This window comes from Acanthisitta chloris, unplaced genomic scaffold, assembly GCF_000695815.1.
Source record: "Acanthisitta chloris isolate BGI_N310 unplaced genomic scaffold, ASM69581v1 scaffold29691, whole genome shotgun sequence".
In the NCBI taxonomy this organism is placed as follows: Eukaryota; Metazoa; Chordata; class Aves; order Passeriformes; family Acanthisittidae; genus Acanthisitta; species Acanthisitta chloris.
In genome coordinates this window covers 10,055-33,872 of record NW_008654824.1, presented here as the reverse complement: position 1 = coordinate 33,872, position 23,818 = coordinate 10,055, and the positions used below count along the sequence as shown (strand labels likewise).

General features: G+C 39.5%; 1 protein-coding gene across 1 annotated transcript in view; it reads right to left on the bottom strand.

Annotated features, from left to right (window-relative positions):
• Positions 1-224: 224 nt before the first annotated feature.
• YLPM1 (YLP motif containing 1) overlaps positions 225-23,818 on the bottom strand; it is a gene marked incomplete at its 5' end in the record, with an annotated part of 30,045 nt that continues 6,451 nt past the window's right edge. Inside the window, 17 exons of the mRNA XM_009083692.1 lie at positions 225-625; positions 996-1,175; positions 2,998-3,128; positions 8,134-8,185; positions 11,178-11,264; positions 12,679-12,762; positions 13,019-13,102; positions 13,332-13,508; positions 13,787-13,906; positions 14,177-14,239; positions 14,424-14,578; positions 14,939-15,060; positions 15,233-15,407; positions 15,775-15,867; positions 16,974-17,411; positions 19,878-19,972; positions 22,779-23,815. Of these exons, the coding sequence (XP_009081940.1) occupies positions 1,029-1,175; positions 2,998-3,128; positions 8,134-8,185; positions 11,178-11,264; positions 12,679-12,762; positions 13,019-13,102; positions 13,332-13,508; positions 13,787-13,906; positions 14,177-14,239; positions 14,424-14,578; positions 14,939-15,060; positions 15,233-15,407; positions 15,775-15,867; positions 16,974-17,411; positions 19,878-19,972; positions 22,779-23,815 (3,060 nt within the window). The remainder of the gene's footprint in view (positions 626-995; positions 1,176-2,997; positions 3,129-8,133; positions 8,186-11,177; positions 11,265-12,678; positions 12,763-13,018; positions 13,103-13,331; positions 13,509-13,786; positions 13,907-14,176; positions 14,240-14,423; positions 14,579-14,938; positions 15,061-15,232; positions 15,408-15,774; positions 15,868-16,973; positions 17,412-19,877; positions 19,973-22,778; positions 23,816-23,818) is intronic.

Below are 23,818 nucleotides of genomic sequence, written 5' to 3'. Positions count from 1 at the left end.
TGCTCTCCAGAAACATGAACTCCTAAAGGCCAGCAAGACCTGGGGTCTTAATGGAGCTGTCTGTGAGAAGAAGAGCAAGTAAAAAACCTAGAAGACAGGACATTCCAGAACATGAGCACAGCACCTCTTCCAGGTAAGGATGGTTCCGAGCACTATCACCATGTGAATACAGACCACATTTAAAACATCAAACAAAAAACATGTTATATGGTCCACCAAGAATACTGAGTTTATAGTGAAATTTATTGTTCTGCTTCCTAATACAATAAGCTACAAGGTACATACAGTATAAAACGAGAACGGCCACAAAGCAAAGGTGATAAACATTCTGTGATGGTACAGTGGAGGTAATGTCTGTCTAATCCTTCCACTTTATCCCACAAAGAGCAGCTAAAACTACTGGCCCTCCCCCTCCCTTCCCTCCAAAAATATTAAAAAGTAAACTGTCTCTCTCACTTAGGAGCAGTGGGATTCAATGGGGTTTTTGAGGGCACTGGTTCTCTGCCAATATCTCAAGAAAATTGCCAAAACTAAAGTAACAAAGAAAAACTGTGAAGGTGGTAGTGACATGACCCATGCAAGATGCTCATGACACCTTGGTTCACTTCTCCTCAGAGCAAATGGCCTGTAAAGAAAGGAAAAGTTTGTTACATCAAGTAAACCAGCAATTCCCATGGTCAGAATGAAGATATAGTAAGCAAAATCTGAACTAGACAGGACTAGGCACTCAGCTAAACTACTCTTTTAATGAAACCATAAGCTTCCTCTTAATAAGGCTGGGAGATTGATAGCTGACAATCCTTCTCCTTTTATTGTCAGATGCTGTACAGAAGGGTGCATGCTGACATAGGCACAGCTGACATCTATGATACAAGGTTTTAAATCAAACAGCCCAGTCTGGGAGAACTCTAACAATGGTGTGAAGTGCAATCTCAACTCTTAAAAAACCTAAGAAACATCAAGGCTATAACCATGCAGGAAAACTGAATACTTACCTTAAAGGCACAAAAATCTATGTAACCACTTTTTCATATATACTTGGTGCGGTTGAGGGCTCTCTCGGCAAGGTGACCACTTTCATCTGTTATCTTCTCCCAATCTGTTTGTCCAACAACAAAACCGATGGCCCTTTTCCTGTCTGCATCTTTTTTTTCTTCTAGATCTGCCCACCGCACCTATCGAGAACATACTATCAGTACCAGAATCTCTTAAGAAAACCTGATGCAAGTCTAGGCTTTTCACTGCAAGTACGAGTACAAGAATACTAATTTGTACTCATTTTCCTTCGAATGGGTAAGTATTAATTTGTTTTCTGATAGGTAAAGATGGAAACTACATCAGTGCCTTTATTTTTAACTGAATATCCCAGGTGTTCTATGGAGCAGAAGAGAGGTATAGATAATTAGCCTTTTCCATTTCAGTGCTGTAATTCTGAGAGTTGAAGTGTAATTACTACAATTATTTCTCTGTTCAAAGCAATGCCTTCTGCAGGAAGAATTATCCAGGATTCATTTAGTGTCTCCATTTTCTGTACAACCTGTCTTTCAATTGCACAATGGAAACATCTATAAGACCACTATGAAACTACAGAAAAACAGTGCTAAAGAGCAACTCAGCAATGAATAAATGAATGAGGGACAGTTTTCATCACTGTTTTCTGTGATACATTTCCACTGTTTCTTACACTAAATAGCTTCTTCATACATTTGTTATCTCCCAACTTTACAGCTTTACATCTGCACAACTCCTTTGTAGCTTTTCACGGTAATGCAGATCCCTTGCACTCATCCTGTTCAAACACATACAGTCATACTCAAAGACACACACCAAGGGGAAGGAGAGCAACAGGGACAAGGCAGTGAGGGAGGTGATGAGAAGAGGCTGCAGTCCAGAAACTCAGCTGAACATACCATTGCAGGACAAGAAAAAACAGCAAGTCAAGGAGCAATTCCTTGACATACCAGTTAGTCCCATTCAGGCCAGTGTGTTACTCAGGGACACTGCCTTTCTGCCAGCACCTCTGTATCCACAGTCTACATAGATTTCCCCACACATTCCTACTGATAAGCAATGTCAGCTTTCTGCCATCATCACCTCCTCTGCCAATGCCTTAGGTATTTCAGTTGCTCTCAGGCAGGCTGCCCAGTACTACCTGTTTTCTATTTGACATTACAGAGCACAACAATGCCCAAACACCGACATCTAACTCAAATTACTTTTAGTGGCAAAATCTGGTCTTTCTATTTTGGAGAAAAAAAGAAAAAAAATGTATTACCTCTTCTATTACCCCTCTTTCATCTTCCTCTTTTTCTTCCCCTTTTTTCCCCAATAGTGTTTGAACATGTAGCATTTTGTGTTCAGAACAGAACTAGATATAGAGTCATACACCATCTCCCAAGCTTTTTATAAGTAATACATAGACAAGACACAATTGATATAAAACCTATATAACTGGTAACTTTCCCAAGACAAATCTTTCTGAACATGAGAACAGTGTACTGTTTCTCTGCTTACTTATTACAAAGCTTAACAAAAAATAGCTTAATAAAATTGTCATCTTGTCTTGAAATCTCTATTGCATATCACACTCTCTCACCACAAAACATACAGTATAAGAAAACAACTCTGTGTGTTGCTTTGACATAAAGTGCATCATCCGCCCCAGCAAGAAACAGGGCACGATTCTCAGTCTCTAAGCTGTGCCATGCATAGCTGATCTTTATTATCTACAATTCCTCACTTTGTTATAATTAATGTGTTTACCTCTGGAAGACCCTACTTGCAAGAATAATCCCTTACAGAATCTAATGGAACAGCAAAAATGAAAAGTGAGTCAGTGAAATTCCCACATTCATAGACCTGATATATATAATTCACACACACACACACACACATATATATATATATATATAAAAACTGAATAACCTGCTACACACTCTCTTTCACAGACTATCAGATGGTAGCATACAGACAGTAAGTCATTTGAAAATTTATTACCCTTTTCTTTCCAGGTTCAGAAGCACGTGTATCATAGTCATCCGGAAGCTGCAGATAATCTTCCATTCTGCTGGCAATTGCTTCCCAGTCACGTTTCCTTTTAGTGCCAGTCCGCAAACCATCCAGCTTGTCTGAGAACAAACACAGAGCCTCAGCGTTAAAGGAGATTCTTTTTTGCTATTATTCACACAAACAAGACGAGAGTGGAAAATTTTTCAAAAGAATGAGCAGCAGAACTTGTACATCCAGCTTGTCTTGACAGGTGGAATGAAGAAAGTTGAAATAAACTAGAGAAGACTCAACACAGTTTTCAAGTTTTATTGATCTTTCATGTTAACTGTGTGGCAATAACACTCGGTCTTGTTATCTGTATGAGGGAGAAAAAGCTTGCTTTTCCAGATGGTTGTACTAGATGGAGTCTGACTTCTTACAGGTACAATATAGCCAACAACAGCTAGGAGCCAGAGATTCACCTTTCTGCATTTGAACACAATACTAAAGCTGTGGCAGTTTTCCCAGATTTGGGGATTAATACTGTGTTAAACATGGCATACATGCAGAACCAGGGAACAAGTGACGATCATATAATTTAATGCATCAAAGACAAGTTTTTGAGATACTGTTTCTGCTGAACAAAAGCTCCTTGGAAACCCTGATCCTCCCCTTTCTTTTCTCTCCCCACAAGGCAAACACACTCAAAAAATCCTCCAGGACTAGGAAAAAAATATCTCAGAATCTTTTCTTTCATGGTGTAAGAGGTCAGTCATGAATATTTGAGCAGTACATTTGTCCAACAGCCATCAGTTTCTTCTTTGTCTTATTGAACCGACACAGCACGAGGAGAAACAACTCCATTCCTAGGTTCTAAAATTTTGTTCCTCTTTGGACACTTAGTAAAAACACCAACACCTTCTTGAAATTATGTGGCAAACTGCTTTAGGAAGGGAGATGAAGCATTCATTGTAAGATTATGAACAACAAAGCATGAAAAGGAAAAATGGCATTATAAGTCAAAGGAAATTCTATTACTTCTGCCAGTGTATGCTACCACTTTATGAGCCTGGCAATTACACTCTGTAAACCATTTCCAGTGATGTCAGAAATATTGCTTCAGAAGTCACTGCTGTAATTAAATTCACCCACAAAAGGCATCAGAAATAAACCAAATACTAGGCAGCATTGTTTTCTGGACAGCAGAAGAGGATGCTCAAAGGCATGTATTTAAGGAAGCTCAGTTCAGAGACGAGTTTTTTGACTTAATATAGGAGAGAAAAGAGTAACAATGGAGATAATGTGAGGCAATGGTACTGTAAACATGCTAGTATAATTTAAATGCCATAAACTAATGAAGTTATTTCTCTCCCATACAGCTCTAAAATTTTTAAAGACTCCAGCTTTTCCCCATTTCCCTGGAACAGATACAGAATTTCTTCTAAGAAAACATTTTAATCCCCTTCTGCTTTTTAAAAAAGCCAGTGTTTAATAAAAATGTTCAGAATATTTGGATCTGTTACATGATTCAGTTAAGGTTCTTCTTTTGCTCTAAATTTAATCTGCCAAATTTGAAGCTCAGTCTCCAAAGAAAGGCGACACTCGCTCTAGAAGACAAAATTCACTTATACAATATTCCTCTGTTACTCCAGCACATAATGTACTTGCACTATTTCTCAGTACTACTTTCAATCAATGTAGATCATTCGTAAAGTTAAGGGTTTTCAGAAGAAAAAAAAACACTGAAAAGGAGATCCACAAACACATTGAGGAGCATTTAAGAAGATGAAAAACTGAAAATTGAGGAGCTCTCTGTTGGCAAATATCTGTAGACACACATATTCCTGTTGGAAGGTAACACACTATGCTGCAAGCTCACCTCATTACCAATGTGAAAGAAAGTTCAGTCTTGCACTCCCTGCTGCACACAGACCAACCAAAAAGATCGCCAAGAAATGTGTAATGCTCAAACGTCAACAGAGGAGGTCAGGAGGCATCTGAGTATGCAGTTCCCCTCTGTCCCTTCTCGTTACAGCTACACAAAATTTATTTTAAAATGTTATCTCCTTCCATGTTTGAAGTTGGATTGTTCTCCAGGGGAGTCTGCTTCCATCCATGCTATCATGGTTCAAGGTGCATGTGCCATGAAGTAGACACCACAGAAATGTCAAAAGTCTACCACAAAGGATTACACCAGAATATTCTTTTCTGAAAATGAGACAATGTGTCATTTTGTAGCACTGGTGCTTGTGAATATTTATGGCAGATGATTACTTAAACTACTGAACATCATTTTATAGTTTCTATTTTTAAAAACATCAGAGCAGCAGCATTTCTGAAAACCAGCAGAACTTAAAAACTCACCTTTAGAATTTGAATAGTAAAGCATCTGAAAGTAACTGACTTAATTAGCTCCTTCAAAAACCAAATAAATCACTCAGCTAAATTTTGCCTTTCTTATGCAAAAGCCACAAAGTTCTATGCAAAATGTTGTGTTCCAGAGCAAATTTCACAATTGGTATCAAAGCTTCAGCTACACCAGAGCTTGTTTCTCCCTTCCTGAAAGTTTGTAGAACTTGCCACTAAGCCACACCTTGAAACAGAGTATTGCACTAAACACTCAGAATATAGTTAAGCTTTAAAAATGAGAGTCCATTTCTGTAGATTTGAGTATCAGAACCCATGTGCACTATGCACTGAGACAGACCCGTGATTAGACTTAAGAATAAAGCTGTAGCTGTGCACAACACATAAGGAAATGATATACCACACACATACTCAAGAGGAATGCATCACCCCTGCCAAAGCAAATCTGAGCTAAAGTAAGAGCTTTGGGCCATACAGGGTGGCGATTGGCATGAGTCAGTGTGCGCAGCTAAAGAACTCAAACTTCTCAGACCTTTTCTGAGATTTATTACAATCAGTAAGATCTTATTGTGCTTTCCTGTAACAATATCTATTAAGAAAGAAAAAAAAAAGCAAAACAGGACGCAGAGTGTTGGTTTTGGAGTCTGCACTTAGATCAACTCCTGTAAACATGCGCCCTCTGGGACTAACACAATAAAATAATGGGCAGGCCAGCTCCCAAGAAATGACCCAGCTTTGGAATAACAAATACATATCACAGTTTACATGCCTTTCCAGAAATAATTATCACTGGTCATCTACAACAAAGTCTTATTGCAAACTAAATATAATAATTCTTACTCACACACAGCAAGTACTTCTAATGCATTCCTTGAGCTACAAGTTGTCTGCCCTGGCAGAGCAATTTTCCAAAGAAACTGCATGCATTACACAGACACACTTGGCTTCCTCAACACATATGATCTGTCAGAATCTTCTTTTAATCTTAGTCTTAACTGTATACAAAAATGAATCTAGAGGGTAGCTATAAAAGTAAAATTGTGAATACAGATTTAGTAGAAAGCCCTGCTCAGCACCTGTATCTGTGCCTTGCAGCATGCCAACATCCAGTTTGTTAAAGAAGTTTGACTGTTAAAGGATTATTCCAACAGCCTTGTGAGCAACTTACTTCAGCATAAAAGTGACTCTGCTGCTTGCTCCTCATTTTACATTTAAGTGGAAACCATATGAAAATATGCATTTTATATATTATGGAGTTTTCATTATGGAAGGAAACACAACACAGTTCTTAGTATCTATCTGTTAGCAGCATTTTGAAAGCTATCTGTAAATTTCTGATGCAATCACAATTTCCACATTGATAGAAACTACACTTAACGATCTATCAGAGCATTCCTTGACAATGCAGGTTTTCAGTACTATGATTTCATGCATAATTGGGGAAAATTAACTACAAATGTAAGAAATAAATTCATGTTATTAAAAAATCATGGCTTACAACAAAAATGCAGAGCAATCCTGAATTAATTCTGTCTAACTGCCTAGCTGTTTGGCATGCCCAAGTCATTGAGTACCAGGCACTTCTGGTTGTACTGCAGGTGCCACAAGATCAATATACTCCACAAATATTTATATGACTTAAAAGAGTGCACAGCAGCAGAAGAGACAGTGCAGCTAAGCAGTTAACAACAAAAGATGACAGGCTGCTTTATGTAAGTCAAACCTGCTAATGCTATTTCTGTGGTGCAATTGTGATTCTGGTTACTGGAAAGTAACAACACACAGGGCTGTACCACACGTGCAGAAGCAAACCGCAAAATGTTAAGACATGCTGCGTCCCATTCAGAGATTGGTTACTTCTCACAGACATGACAGAAAACAGCAGTTATGTGCAGACTGCCTTGATAAAATCCTTGCTTAGAACCATTACTGTTCAGTAAAAATCCCACAACAAAACTGATCGTAATGACCAGAACCCCCTTCCCATGTATACTCCCTGCCACCATAGCCATGGTGCATCCATTTCTGCCTGAGAGTTACTTTCAAATTTGACAGAATCCTAAGATCAGCACTTATGTCTAACGCAACCATCGGCACTGATCAAAACAAAAAGCACAGCAAAAATAGTGCCCTTGTGTTTCTCAAAAGTTCAATTTGCATACTACTAAGAAGAATTCTAGTACTCTCCTGGAACTGAAAAGCATAACACACCTTTAATTTTTCAGTACCTAATTTGTTGAAAAGATACACCGACGCTTAATCATTCAGAACCAACTTCAAAGCATGGCACTACTTCATCCTCACAGATGTCAGTTTTGGAAAGTGAGAAACATCTTCCATACAGGTAGCTACTAGGCATGTCTCCAAGGACGCAAGGAGTTACTGATGACAGGCTTGACAGAAGGTATGTAGTATGAACAAGAATACAGTGCAATGTAAGTTGACTCTTTGCTCATATAAAAATCATAAATACAGGAGAGATGAATAGAGAATAGAAACACTGCCTTTTTAAAATTTTAAGACAAAGTACTTTCCTTGAACAGATGGAAGAACACTTAATGAGTATATAAAACAGTGATGATTAGAAAGTAGTAACTCTCTTGCCTCTGGCAGAAGACAAACTCCTTTTTGTATAGATGCTTTTGCAGTTTCAGACACATGTATGAAATCAACACATTTATTTGTCTTTGGTAAGGAGGCACAGTAAAAACAAAAATTCATGTTTTGCAAACATCATCAGATACCAACTATAAGAAACAGGAAAAAATAAATACCCACCTAGCTTTGCCTCAGAAGTGTCCATCTCCCATTTGCTTTTCGGAATGTAACCCTAAATCATACACAGAAAGAAGCTCGGAGGATTAGAGAGAGATACACATGCACATCACTTTTGAACTGGAAACAGCATTATAATGGGAGCTTAAGGTATTTCTTTTCGTAAGGCACAATTCTTGTTATCAGATGAAGGAAACCAATTACTCAGTATTTCAGAACTTCTGCATCCACTTCCCATTCAGTGGTCTCAGCAGCCCTTGCAAATCATTACAAGAGTGCTGCCCTCTGCAAACAGAACTCCAGAATGAGCCTAACAGACAGCAAAGGCACTGCGTGCACAGTTACTGTATTGTATTATCCCAGGTGGCAAAGTTACTGCAACACAACTTAACAGGCATAAAGAATATTCAAAGCTTTACAAACACAAATGGAAAAGTCATTGTAAGCTTTTATGAATAGATTCTCAGATTTATTACACACAAGCTTCACTTAATCCTTTTGAAGTGACATACTAAATTCTTGCAGGAGTGGTTAATCCACAAGGAAACAAAATTATTTTTGTTTAAATGAGAGTACCTGCTGAGTCACTAAGATTTCAGTATTATTTTTTATTTTAAAATAATATTCTTAGTTCAATGGTTCTTTTAAAACACTTTTCCTCTACAAATAATGTCATCATGTGTAACCATCTTTAGCCAGTTTATTCCTTGTAAATGAGCATAATGATATTAAATTTGGCAAAAAGGTATTTGTTTTAGTTATCTTCTTGTTATCTTTTCATTTTATACTCTCTGACAAGTAAATCCTCATTTCCGCTGTTCAGATTTGGCATTAAAAAACTCCTGTTACTCTGCAGTCACATAAAAAGCTCAATGACATGGATGTGAGAATTTCATTATTTTTAGAATGTTTTTTAATTGAGAGGAAAAAGAACTACTCTAGAAGATTTCAAGAAGAAAACAAACAACCCACAAACCCACAGTTTTATTATACTGACTTCCTTCCTGCTCTATTTATAGGTTGCCTCCACTGTGGTAAACATATACGCGTATTTATTAATGCTATGGGTTATTAAATCAGTGTATTCCAGACCAAATTCCAGTAAACTCCAGAGAGCTACACTGCATTTGGTTATGTTTAGCATTGCTCTTCCAACATCCTTGAACGACCTTTTTTCTATCAAGCATATATCAGTGACTTGAGATTATTTTGTTTTTAATCAAGTCTGTAATTGATGCAAACCAAGACAGTTTGTGCTGCAATAATTCCTTGTAAGAGACAAATAAACTTTGTGTATACATGTATATTTATAGTTTTAAACCAAGTTGCACGTTAAAGTTTGCTCAGAAAGTTTATACCACAGCTAGAAGCCTGCATTAAACAAAGTGATGTGTGATACACTACTGAGAATACTAAGTTAAATGCATCAATAATTCATACCATCAAGCACAGAAAAGCAGGAATTGTCCGAGTGCTACAAACAACCCTATGGGAGTTGATAATAGCAAGAAGAGTGACTTTGATGGTGTGAAACAGCCTACTGTGTGCTGAATCTATACAATATCCTGGTCCTCAGATAGGATAAGCAAAGACTCAGACTTCATCCTTTGGTCCAAGACAGTTGGATATTTCAAGGATACCTGCCAGATGACAGGAGCTTCAGACCTCTCTTTTTCCACAGGATTAAATGCAGCAAAATGAATTGCAGAACCCTTACCAACTGCTCTCAAGAAGGCAACAGATACCAAATACAGCGTACTGTTCCACCTTTCTGTCTGACATAATTATCTGAGATTAGCCATGTGACTGAGCAATAGTGATTACATACAGCAGGTAATTCTTTGCTATTTTTCATATCTTGTAAATCCAAATAGAACACATTCTCGTATGTAGGTTACTTTTAGTTATTAATAATTTGCATAGTTTTCACCACCAAGATTTCTCTTTGTCTTGTAAAGAAAAGGCCTTCTGTTATATGTGCTGTACATTAGGACACTCCCCCGAACCCACAAACACACACATACACACACACATTTACGCACAGGTATCTCAAAAGCTAAAGACAACTCTCTCTCCTAGATACAGCTCATTTCCAAGAAATGAGACTAGCAGCCACATTCTTGTAAACATGGATGCGTCTTTGAAGTGCTCTAACCACACTTTATGCAGTCTCATACACTGTGCCAAAGAATAATTTAGTAAAGAGAATAAATGACTCATATTGCAAAAAAATAGACGTTTATTAAAATCCACTTTTCCTAAGCTTTTTTTAATTCTGTATTTCAACTGCTTTCTAAACTGCCACTGCTGAGGAACAGCAAATTTCCATCAAGGAAAAGCACTTTACTCATGTCAGACATTTTCGGTTACTTCCTGTTTATTGGACTTTAACTGCTTGGTTGTGGGAACCAGGGTTTGAGACATTCAACTCATCAAGCACTGACCAGTTGCAGCTCCTACACATACCAAGAAGTTACAGCAGGAAGCCTTCTGTAGCCTTCTAAATACACACCTAAAAAAGCCAGCCCTCAGGGCAATTCTACAATCTTTGTTTATCCAAGAGACCTAATCCCTCATCTTGGAAACACCTACTGACAAAGTCAGTGAGCTGTGGCAGAGAAAGCAGTCTTCCTAACTCGGTATATACTGAGGCAGTTGAGGAGAGTTCTTTAGACACGTGAAAGGAGATAAGCTAAATTCATCTTTGTCCATTGTTCCCATCCCTCCACTTAGTATAATTCTTAGACTGTCTGGAAGACAGTGCTAGAGTGTACTGCAATTTAAAATGCCCGTAAGAGGCATATGTTGCCATGCTCCACTGATAATGTTGTGGCATATACTCAAATATTCTTACAAATAAATTAGGAAGGAATAATATGACTTATCATTAAAGTCCTCCTAGAAATGTTTAAGGCATAAGCAACTAGAAATGTGTGTATTAAGATCGCACTGCTAAGAATGACAATGGGCTGGCGCTTATAAGACTGAAATTCTCCCTCAGACATATTAATGAACAATTTGTTAGAGATGGCTGATGTGCCTCCTACCAGTTCACTTTCTTCTTCCTCTGCTGTGTCCTTCTTGACTTCTTCTTTCTGGTCTTCAATATTTGCATCAAAATCCTCCATCTCCACCTGATCCAAAGTACAAGCACAGATTTACAAAGCAATGCCTGACTTAAGCATTTTCTTTCTACCAGAGTAAAGTAAAAGATTCCAAGTGCAAACAGGAGAGACGAAAAAAAGGATTAATCTTTGGAAGTATAATGATGAATATATATGAATACTGTGCCCATTCTGACTTTCCTCAGAGGCAGGTTTCCTTCTAGCAACAGACTGAAACTGGAAAAGTAGCAAATATTTACTCTTTTCCTTCACATGCATTCCTTGAGCTACCAGTATCTGTAACAACAAGATACTTCTATTGCTTCCCACACAATCACACTTCAAAACTTACAATCTCAGAAGATCTTAAACTTGCCTCTTATACATCACTGAAATAGCCTGTATTGAGCCTGTATCTTTTACGTATTTTAAAATCATGGTAAAGAATAATATAACCACAGAGATCTGCATTACAGAATAAATGGATGCTTAAGACACACATCTAATCCTGATCATCTAATGCAATGCTTTCTGGGGTCCACAGCTCTAATGGGGAGTTGTGTACACTGTGGGAATCCATAAAACTCTTAAGTAGGTACAGTTCTTTGCATCATTTGTAAAACCTTGTAAACCCAAATCCGCCCTTCTCTGAGCCTACTTTAGAGTCAAGTCTTTTGTTGTCCTCTTAAAGACTACTACTTTCCAATGCAAAGACTTTGGAGATTCAGAAATAACCTCCTGACCTCATGGCAAACTCCAAAGACTAAACCCTCTGCCTCCTTCAGCAGTTCACCAGTTTCTATGGTCATGGCAAGAGCTGTTCTGACAACAACAAGCACAGTCACAGTCACAAATACCATACAATCAATTTACTAATTTATTCCCAGAGCTCCTGGCACAACTGCCAACCAAGAATGCAACAATACAGAGAGCTGACACACCAGAGATGCATGTAGCAAATGGAATAAAAAGGCAGCAAACTTCTCCAGCAAGTGTTAACCTTCTGCTACGTTATTTCTTCATTCTCTGCTACACACCCACATTTCTCAAAACAAAGACTGAGTTCAAAATCGTTTATTTCCTTATCCATCCACTTTCTCGAAGTATGATCCAAATAATCCAGCAACCTGAAAAAAACCTGCTGAGTTTCAGCTAAGAGAGCAAAGAGCCTCTTTCATTGTTATTCAACAGTTGCTAAGAGCAAAGTGGCTTCAACCCTTGCTCAAAGATCTGTAAGTCTGAGCTCCAAAAAGGTGATAAAAAGTAACAATGTACCTTCATGTTTGGACAATTGATAAGAATAATGGAACACACTTGCCTGACACAGTGATTCTGGATTTTTACAGTGCCAAGTATAACTGCCTTGTGACATATCTTTGTCTGCTTTGTATTTTCAGTAGTCCCATTGACATAACTTGTAGTTCTGACAAGCAGAGATTCTCACCTCTTCGATAGCAGCATCCTGCAATAGAGAACGAATGTCCAGGCGCATCATGTGACGTGGTGCTGCCTCCCAGTGATCAGACATCTAACAAAACACAAACAAAAATGAAACACCTCTAGAAATCTAACAGATTCATTGGAAAACTTGGTTTCTGATCACTAACAAGGCATATCTGTACTTAAGAAAAGTAATTTCACTCAATCCTATGAAATAATTACCAGGTCTTCTTAGAGGAAAAGTGTAAGCATTATGTAGTCTACAGTTTTCAAACAACAGCAGGCCCAAAAGCACAATAAACTTAGAATTAATTAATCCTATGACCCCAGATGTATACAGTTACCCTGCTGATATCCTTTAGCTTGCGTCCATGAATATTCCTCTTGGAACACGTCTGGTTATCTGCACTCATTTCAGCTAAGTACACCTAGAAAGAGAAAGACAATAAAGACAATATTATATATTGCAAATCAGTTTTTAGAGCTCGTTTTCTACCTGGTGACACACTCTGAGGTTGTACATTCTAAGAAAGGTACACGTGTAACTGTAGACCACAGCACTTTCCCTGAAGGTGGGAGTCACCTGCATATCATCAAAAGTTTAGAAATATCAGCATATGGCTGCAAGCAAGTTCAGATTCTATTTAGGCTCGTTACCTCAAATCCCTTGGTTTTTGCAGCGCTCCAGAACTGTTCAAAATGTCGCACTCTGTCATTGATAGCATCAAGGATAATGAAGGGGAAGAAGCCATCATCCAAGGTCTTTTTGAAAGTTTTAAACATACTGGTACGATAGGTCTCTTCCATATCAGCTTCATATTCATACTCCATCACCTTTACCAAGGACAAAAGTATTTAAGAAAACGGACATCTATGAAATCGCCAGTGTTCAACAGCTGAATGTCATGACCACAAAGTACACTGGTAGGAGAAAAACACCTTCCAGGTCACCTTTTAAGAATTTGCACATACTGCACTAAGTTACGTTGACTTGTTTTGAAAAATAGCCCATAGACCTCTGCAATCTTCCCGAGCCACAGACTGAAATTCTGATTGTCACTGTGTTTTTCCAGAATGTCTTACTTCTTTGCCAAGATAAGCAACTGAATTACCTTCTTTTTAACTTTTTTCCCTGTATCTGGGTCTCTCTCTTCTTTTTCCACTTCAGTGATAAAATAGTCATCCAGGCTGAGCACTCTTGGTGCAGGTCCCCCACACTCTACTTCCTTATCCTGAGAAGAAAGTAAAAGGAAAACATACTTTTGCTGTAAAAACTCCACTCTGCTACACAGGATCTTCAAAACACTTTGGGCCAACAGTTCCCTGGTCTATATTCAAAACAAGAAGAGAGCAGTATCCCTCCTGCTGGCTAATAGTGGAGGGGATTCACATGCCACATGAAGACATGGAACATGCATTAACAACAGACCTGAAGAAAACAGCAGAGGAAGCACACATAAAAGACAATCAGCACTACACAGTGAGCCACTGTTTACACATACCCTGATGAGTTTTGCTACATGTGTCTTTCCACTGCCAGGCAACCCTCTCATTATGATCACAATCTGAAACAAAGATTAGGTAAGGTAAGATACTGTATTACATTTAACAGAATCTCTTTTGCAACATTCTTCTACAGAATTAAGTGCTGTGGGCTCAGGCTTTTGCATATCATCAAGCAAAGCCAGTACCACACCTCACTGCCTATTTTAACAAACTTGGTCGTGAGCTTTCAGAATGCATACTCACCCTCTCTGGCCTGCTATCCCGTCCTGGTGGCTTCAAAATATCATCTACATTTTTAGATTCTGGCTTCCTTTCCACTCGTGGAGCAGGTGGTGGCTGACGGGGCATTGTTGGAGCAGAAATGGGAATCCTTTCCTCGGGGTAATTTCTACGATCACCTTCAAATTCCAGTGTTTGGACAGAAGAATTTTCTTAGTTCAGTAAAATAAAAAAATTAAGATGTTCATACCCAGCTGAGCTGATTTAAACAGACCTTCATTATTTTACATTCACAGATACGTCCTCAAAATAATTCAAATTTTTAATCTTGAACCTACTACAATCAAAGACAGTTTTCAGCAGAGTATATAACTGATCTCATCACCACCAAGAAACAAAAGTAAATGACACCACCAACATAAATTTTTCTAAGTTACATATTCTGAACAAATAAACATTGCAAATCAATTCATCTTCACCTCTGCAAGTACATATTTTTCATAATATTCTAGCATGGCTTCAAGATTGAAAAACTGTACCTCCAAACATGGAAGGCCCATGATCATAAGCTGGACGATCTGTCTTTCGTTCGTACGGAGGTCGTTCAAAGCCACCCCGCCGGGAGGAGGGATGGTCTTTCTTGTCACGGTAAGACTGAGCCCTTGAGGGTGCAGTGGGAAGAACCCTGCCAAGAGAGGGTTTTGTGTATTTCTAGAATTTCCGCTACAGATTCCCGAGCTAAATGAGGATGTATTTCTCAGGCAAAATGGACAGCCTGACACACAACACAGCCTCAATTGTATTGATTTCAGCAGTGTTTCGAAATCACACACCTGTCATCTCGGGGGTGCCGCTCCTTTTCAAATCTCTCTCGTTCATAGTCCACAGGACCACGGTCCCTGTGCAATTCCCGCTCTCTCTTGAAATCCCGATGATCTGTATTGGAATTACCTTGACGCTCAAAATAAGGCTCACGATCTCTTTCTCTGTTGTAGCGACCTGGATGCTCTGAAGGGAGAAACCCATGGAAATCCAAACTACTATTTTTGAAAAAAAAGCAACAAGTGCAAGAAAAGTATACAGAAACACATGATAGGAGGGCTAGGATGGACTTAACCAGACACTGTTTTCCAAACTGTAACAGACAACCATACCATGCAATCCTGTGTAAAGCTACAAAACTGAATTTTAAAAGTGGCTAGGTTACTGGCTGCGTTACTCCTCTTGACAATATAAACTATTACTCTTATGGGCTTCTGAAGAAAACAAAGTGTTTCTAGCTTAAACAAGTGTTACTTGGTTTAAAATATACTTTTAGTGCCTTACAACTTTTCTTAAGAGCTAACTAACTGAGAGCTAGCCAAGCACTCCCTACCTTTTTGAAATGCTTGCCTCTCCGGTAGAGGTTCTGGACGAAGGGTTACCCTCTCCCCATATGGAATCTGTTCCACTTTACTGGTGGTTATATCTGGTTTAAAGTAATCAAAAAATAATTAAGGTCTTAAAACACCCCTCTTCCATCTCCTTTCCTGTCATGAAAAGCAATCAGTCAATGGCATTAAGAGTGACTGGAATAACTTCCCAAAATTTAATTTAATGGATAATGCCAACAGAGCTATACATACATAATCAACACCATGGTTCTGAAAGACTGAAGTGGGTTTGTGTTTGTGTGTATGCATACCACTTCATCTTAAGAGTGGGACTTCTGCATTTTCAGCTGAGTTCAGGTAGCACGCAGTGTCAGAAAATAATAAACATGAAAAATCTCAGAAAGTTTCAATAACTCATAGAAGTACTGTAATGTCAGGAATATCAACTGAAGGTCTCACAACAGTGACAATTTTTCTAACAGCTTTTAGCAAAACATCTATTTAATAGAATAGATATGGATTCAACTCATGGCACCTTAGAGAGAGAAAAAGCACTCTTTAAATGACAACGCACAATTTAAGAACTTCTTTATGACATGACTTCAATCCTGTTAAAAACTTAGAGGGAGATTAATTCTATTTAAAAACTAGCACTGAATTCTAGCTTTAATAAGCTCAATACTAAAAACCAGAGCCCCTCACTGTATGCCTTAAATACCTGTTTATGGCACTTGCCCTTCAGAACTAGATTTTGTCTCACTCTCTGTCTAGAGGGAACCTCACACCCATTTAGCAGTATATAAATAATGCAAACACCAGTCACATTCTGCTACAAGTTACTAAGTCATACCTAAGAACTTTAACCATTCAAAGTACTTTCTAGCACAGTTATTTCCATACTCACCTGCAAAGGGATTAAGGGAAAGTATCAATATCAACCTAAATATAACCCTTGATGCGATCACACCAGTTGGTGTTTCTTAGAAGCAGGCATGCCTGTACTCCACTCAGTTCACATGAAATAGCTCTTTATATGAGCATTGAGGAAAACAAACTCAGGGCTGGAGGTTACAGACTCCATAAAACTGCACTGCTTGGCATTACATGGCAATGTATGCACGTACTTCTCATGGCACATTCCTTCAGACAGAAGTTAGTCAATTAGCTTTTTGTTACAGATCAAATACACTGTAATACCCACCTCGCCCATGGCCATAATCCACAGTTTGCTGAATGACAGGTGCTTTAGAAACTGGTGGAATAACTGGAGAAAGGGACACTGGTACAGCTGACGGAACAGAGGTGTGGACGGCAGGTACTTTCACAGGCGAGGAGACAGGTGGAGGCATCATTGACTCCTGTTTACACAACTCGTACTCCATATTTGCACCTTTATCCTCATTTGTGTCCCACAGTCCGTGGAAAGAATCCTCATCCCAGCGTTCCTGTTCCACAGTAGAAGGTGATGGTTTTAAAGACTGACCATGACTTGGGGCTGTAGTTGGAGTAGAAACTGGAGCATGTGGCCTTGTCATAGGTGTAGTAGGCCTTGTCAGTGGGGCACTTGGTCTTGTCACAGGGGTGGGCTGTCTGAACAACACGGGAGGCTTTATAATAACAGCAGGAGAAGGTTTAATAGCTTGGGCTTCTACTGGTGCCTCTGAAGAGAGCTGAGAAGAGACCTAGATGCAGAAAGCACTTTTAATGTAGATCTGTAAACTAACCTTCCCTCATCCTCTCTAAGTCACTAAGTGAAATGGCAATCAGTAATCAAATCATATGCATTTTACAGTACCTCCATCAAGGTGCTACAGGTAGGAGGACTATTTTCAAAAACTGGTGGCCTGAATTAATTTGGAGTTTGTTCACTCTGTGAAGGCTTAAATACTATTTAGTTTCTTCTTCAAAATAGCCTTACCAATTTAAGCTCCAGTAGGCCTATCTCAGTGCAAAAGTGTCTACTGTTTTATTCCCAAAGGCTCCTGCTGTCTGCAAAGATTCCTGTTGTTTGTGAGGACGCTGAAAAAAATCTGAAAGTAGGGCAGCTTGGTGTGATGCAAAAGGATTGATAAGGCCAGTTTCTTTGTGGACGTCACTGGAAAAACTCACAGAGAGCAGAAATACCTAGAAAAGCCTTAATGAAATCAACATCAGATCAACATCAGAAAATGGAAGGCCTTGCCCAGTGGAAAACCAAACCAAACCAAAATAAACCCTTCATGAGCCAAACATCCCATGTGTCACGAGTCTTTTCAGCATCATGGCAGATGCATCAGCAACATGCAAAAAAACCTGCAGAATGATTGTAGACTGTCCTGGGTTGCAGTGTGGGGGGTATCCATGGTATGTATTCTATTATCATCTCCACAATGTGTTAAAGCAGGTGGGGCAGTGATCGTTATCACCTTGTCCCTCCCTCAGGGCAATCATGATGGCTCCCTCAGGGGGCTGTCTCTGATTTACTGGCTGTCAGGGACCCATGCATGACACATCCTCCCAGTGATCCTTTATTGCCTTGTCCCATGGTGAGGTGACTCACCCCAGGAGTGGGGAGCCAAACATGCTCTCAGGGATATAAGCAGGGGTTTGGACCAGCACAGGGAGCCCTTTGCCTGCTGGATTCCCAGAGGACAAGAGCTGCTGCTGGACCTTCAGGAGAGAACCGGATCTGTGGGACCACTGCTCCAACAAACCCATCACTCCAGGAGGACTGCAGCCACCAGTTAATCGGACTACTACTACACCCTGACTGACAGCGTGTCAGGTTACTTTCTAACTCTGTCACGTTACTTTCTGACTCTGTCAGGTTTTGGGTTTTTTTTACTGTTGCATTTGTGTTGTTTTGTTGTGTTGTTCATATTAAATTGTACTTCTGACTCAGAATCTCTCACTGGTTTGCTTTTCAAACCAGCACAAGACAAAAAGCTGAACTGTAATAAAGAGCTCAAAGTCACAGCAAAAATATCTGAAGGCAGGAATTCCAGAAAAGACAAGAGTTGTTTGAAAACCTCTAGGCAGAGGAGTGAAGTAGTCTGAGATACAAACTATCAAAATTGAGTGAAGTAACTTCCTAAAGGCATCAACATACCTGCAGTTCTTGGTAGCAAATCAGTTCCATTATTTTACTTTATAGACACTGTAAACAAGGAAGAGGTCACCTAGGCAAAAAGAAAACTTGCAGTGCCTCATTCACTGCATAACATTTCTCTGGAGTGAGTGACAAATAAAGTTTGGTCTGGCTAAATATCAGACCCAGAGGACATTATACCTAAATTTATTGGTACCAGTAACTTCGGGGCTAAGATATGATGAAGAATAAAGACTGCATCAACTCAGGTATCTCCTCCGATATACATTTAACAAAACTGTTTACTGGCTCTAGGAAGGATTTATACATCTGAGTGAACATGACTGCAGTTCAGTTGATTTCTGTTTGGATATGAATTATGAAAAAAAGAGATATAAGCAGCTGAGAAGAGTTTCCAGCACTAAACAGGCAATTAAGCAGCAGAGGACTAAGTTGCAGCACAACAGGAGATGAATTCATGGAGGTACACAAACACGAGCTTCCATGCACTTAATGATATCCCAAAAGGTAATGTGAGTTCCCAATAAAGACAGCAAACACAAAGCTAATGCCTATGCTACATTGAAATACCTCAGTTTCTGACTGACCTACCCTCAAATTTCTCTAACTTCAAAGAGATAGCTCTTGAAGCAGGAAAAGCAGCGAAATTGCCAGAACTTAGGCAAGGAATAGCAAGGTCTTCTTGTGAGTATTACGCCTCTGTTTTGGAAGAGTTCACCTCTTTTTGCACATCATCCCCCAGCAGTCTAGACTGTTGAACCTCATGTGCTACCAGCCCTGATGGGTCATGCTCAAAAGACATGGTGAATTGACTGAGTAGAAAAGACTTTGGAAAATTTTCAGAAAGTAAGAAGTTGCTTTGCCTCAATAGGAGATTGAGGAGGTTGTAAAGGCTGCCCATGGAGGCATTCCACAGAGAAGTCAGACCATCAGTGTGTAGAACTGGTTGGACTTACACACTAAAAGTAATTACTACCAACATGTTATTAACATAAGACGAATTTACCTGAAAGGCACCCGGCCTTGTGCTTGTGTTCTGTGATCTTGGAGAGTCCTGTGTGGAAATGTCAGGTTTAAACTCCTTCAACTTCTGCAGCTGTTCTTTTTGTTCTCTGCACATGCATCACAAGAAAGTGTTATGAGTCTATAGCTTAAACAAAGACTTAAAGAAATCAGTGCTCATGGTCATGACATGCTCATGACAACCACATATTACACAAGCATCCAGGGCCAAGTCCAAAGAAGAAAAGACACAATAGCCTTTACATGGGCAATGCTGTGATTCAGAAATCCCTGTTTCATGTCCACCTAACCATGAAGGTATTTAGTGTATTAGCTGCATGCTCTTTTGATTACAAGTTTCCCCTGAGACATGCAGTTATGCTTTGGTGCTTGGCCAGAACCACTCCACTTGGACAGCAAAGAGCAAAGCTGGATTTTTAGCTTCTCCCAACACCTGCAAACAAGAAACCCCTTGGAAATGCACACATAAGTGCTCTCAGTTGCTTGCTCTGGTGCACATGCTAACAGAATTGAGAGCAGCAAAGCATAAGAGATTCCAATATTTAAAAACAAAATGATTCTAACTTTTGTTTCCTTTGTTTATAAATCAGAATGCTATTTAATATACAATCCTTACATAGTCTATGGAGCAGAGACCAGGTCTGGCCATGAATACCTACAATCACTGGATCACAAAGTTCTACTGAATATAATTTCCTTTCCTTGCAGCTTTTGTTAGCATTTTTTAACCTAGGTTTTTAAATTGCTAATAACTCTTTGTTCATATTAATTGTGCATATTGAAGTAGTTCCTAAGGAATGGGTAAGAATGGAATCCCTCTGGACGAGGCACAACAGGAGCCACCCTGACTAGTAATGGATCTGTTCAGTGTCCGGCAGAAGGGGAATGTGGCTCACAGAAAAGGATCCCCAGGGCTGTGTTAGTACAAAGAGCAAACCGAGCACTAAACCAGACCACAAATGCAGAATATCATGCAGCTGAGAGTGTGCTGTTTTATACACAATAAAAGCAAAGCCAGATGAAAGCTTTACTTTTGGAGATGAAAGCAGTTATGCACCACACTATTAGTGTAACTCTTAGAAACCTTTAGAAAAAAATTAATAAGCAGTTTCCTTTAAGCTGTTCCTAATATTCCAGCTGGGGTCATCTGGTTGTAAGACCTAATGAGAAGTGCCAACATAACTAATTTTAAGATTATCCTCACATTCAATTAAAAATCAGTATCAGCAGTATCATGTTTGTATTTCCCGCTTTTACTGGCTTAGAAAGATGTGTATGTAATGACTATCTTAGCTAAAACACTTTAGTTCCTAAGTTTAAAATATTTCAGCCTTAATAAATTATCCACTCTGGTAGTGATTCACAAACTACAGTCCTTAGCTTAAGTCCACTGGATTGCAGCTAGTCACATTAAACAGCAAAACATATGCCTGGCAACTAAGGCAATGGGAAAGCCAGGAAGCCAAAAATAATCTGCTGCTTCCAACAAATAGCAAATATTGCTTTACAACACAGATTTCACAGATTTCCAGTTACTAACACCCATTGAACTAATCTAATTGCAGTGAACGATTAAATTATTCAGAATGAAAATTCTCCGTTTTAGTGTTATTTTTCTTGCACTTTGGCATGCAAATAAGGCCTTCCATATGGGACAGATGCTTAGCAATCATACGCATCTGAAAACAAAACAGCTTCAAGAAAAGCGCAAAAGGTCTTTATCTCCAACATGGTTTAATGTAAATGAAATAATGAGAACTTAACATTCATTTTAATTGCTCATTATTTTAGTACATCTTGTTTATGAAATTAAACCTCTCTTTACTAGGCACCAATCCTTAGCTATCTCTCAGTAACTCATTAATCGCATGAATCACACGAACCTCTGTCCCTAAGAAGCTTCCTCTTTTCTCTACAATCTCTGCTGAAAGATCTCATTCACTGAAAGCAGCCAAAGAAACTCATCTTTCCTTTGTAAAAAAAACATTTAATGCACCTAAAGCCACGCATCAAATCACAAAGATAGCATTTGGATAGATGATATGTGCTCCACTCAATCTAATATTACTAAACTTACTGAGCCCCAGCATGATCCTGATGTTTAAGAGGATATTCATAGAATCATGAAATGGTTTGGTTTGGAAGGGCCCTTAAAGATCATCTGATTCCAATCCCCTCTGCCATGGGACACCTTCCACTACACCAGGCTGCTCAAAGCCCTAACCAACCTTGTCTCTTCTATTACCTATTCCGTAATAAACATCTATTAAAGCCTTAGGGAGTCTAGTCACTGCTTTCTAAAAACGTGGTCTTGATGAACTCTTGCATTCACATCGTCCTAACTGTTATCACTACCTTTATGCCGATTCCCAGAACTAAGATCAACCAAACTTGACAAAGTTATTCACCGACAATACCGGATTTCAAGTTAGGGAGCACTGTAAAAGAAAAACCTACCACACATATGCTTTGATTAAAAAGCAAGCAGTATCCAAAAAAGTAAACAGGTCTTAAGAACCACATTAATGTAGGCCTTGACAGTTCAGTATTAAAAAGCAATTATCATCAAGCTCATCTGATACTAATAAAAAGGCTGAAATGCAATTATCAACAAGCTAATTTGAGGATAACAAAAGGATTCGTCAGGCGATGGGACAGATCTCTTCCTGGAAAGTAACGAACAGGGAATGCTGTATTCATGGGGAAAGGAACAATCACCTATTTAAGAAAAAAATCCATTTGCAAAAGCTGTGATGAAGGTACTCCAAACAACGTGTTCCACGTGAGCTCCTACTATCATGCTGTGGGTGAAAGAAGTGAAGCCATTAGTATGTCGATTCGAATGAATCCCACAGAATGGATTCCCATTCAAAATCATAGAACCAGGCAACTCACCGAAGCATTTTGAGCTCCTGGGCAGCCTTCAGAATTATCTCATGCTGTCTTTGGCTAAGGACCATCACTCCTCCCAGGGACTGGTCAGAGTCCAGGTTTGAATCTGCTCCCAGCATATCAGAGGAGTGTGAAGGTGGAGGAAGGGATGAATCTGAGTGGTCATCCAAAGACCGCAGTCTCTCTCCATCATCTGGATACCACCTATCTGACAACCGTTCCCTCTCCCAGTCAGTCCTTTCAGGAAGATAGTCTTGCTTGTCCCGCCATGTGTCATATCTCTCTGGATACTCTCGGATCCTAAGCTCCCCCCTGTCTCGGAGATCTCTGTCATAATGATCTCTGTTCCTATCCTCCCTCCACCTATCTTCACGGTATCGGTCCAGAGGTGGAAGAGGTGGTAATGGTGGTAGAGGGGGGATATCCAGGTCACGATTCCCCATTTCTCTGTCATCCATAGGTCTCATGTCCCAGTCTCTGTCCCATTCTCTGTCTAAATCTTGATTATAAATATCTGAGGATCTTCCAGTTCTATCTAGATCTCTGTCCATTTCCCTCTCTCTTGGCCTTTTCCAGTCATCCCACCATGAATCTCGTCTGTCATGATCAGATGATAAAGGAGGTAGTGGTGGTAGGGGAGATAATGGAGGCAGTGAATGGTGGGATTGCAACCTGTCATCTCTGTCATATGCATCTACAGAATCATCCTGATAATCAGAGTTGTGATCTCTCCAGTATTGTTCTCTTTCCCAATCATCCAATTGCTCATGCTCCAAAGAAGGATCATCTTGACTATCTAAAGGAAATTCCTCCTGCATTGTATCATCTTCATGACCCCAAGAACCTCTGAATGCTTCATCTCGATGGTATGGAGGCAACTTGTCAGGGTCATCTCCTAGGTGAATGGGTTTACCTATATTGCCTGTTTCAGATCTTCCTGCTTCCCTCTCCCGGCTCCCACCTCTCCTGATGGGACCCCTCTCCCGGCTCCCTGCTCGCCTGACCATGCCCCTCTCCCGGCTCCCTGCCCGCCTCATGGGGAC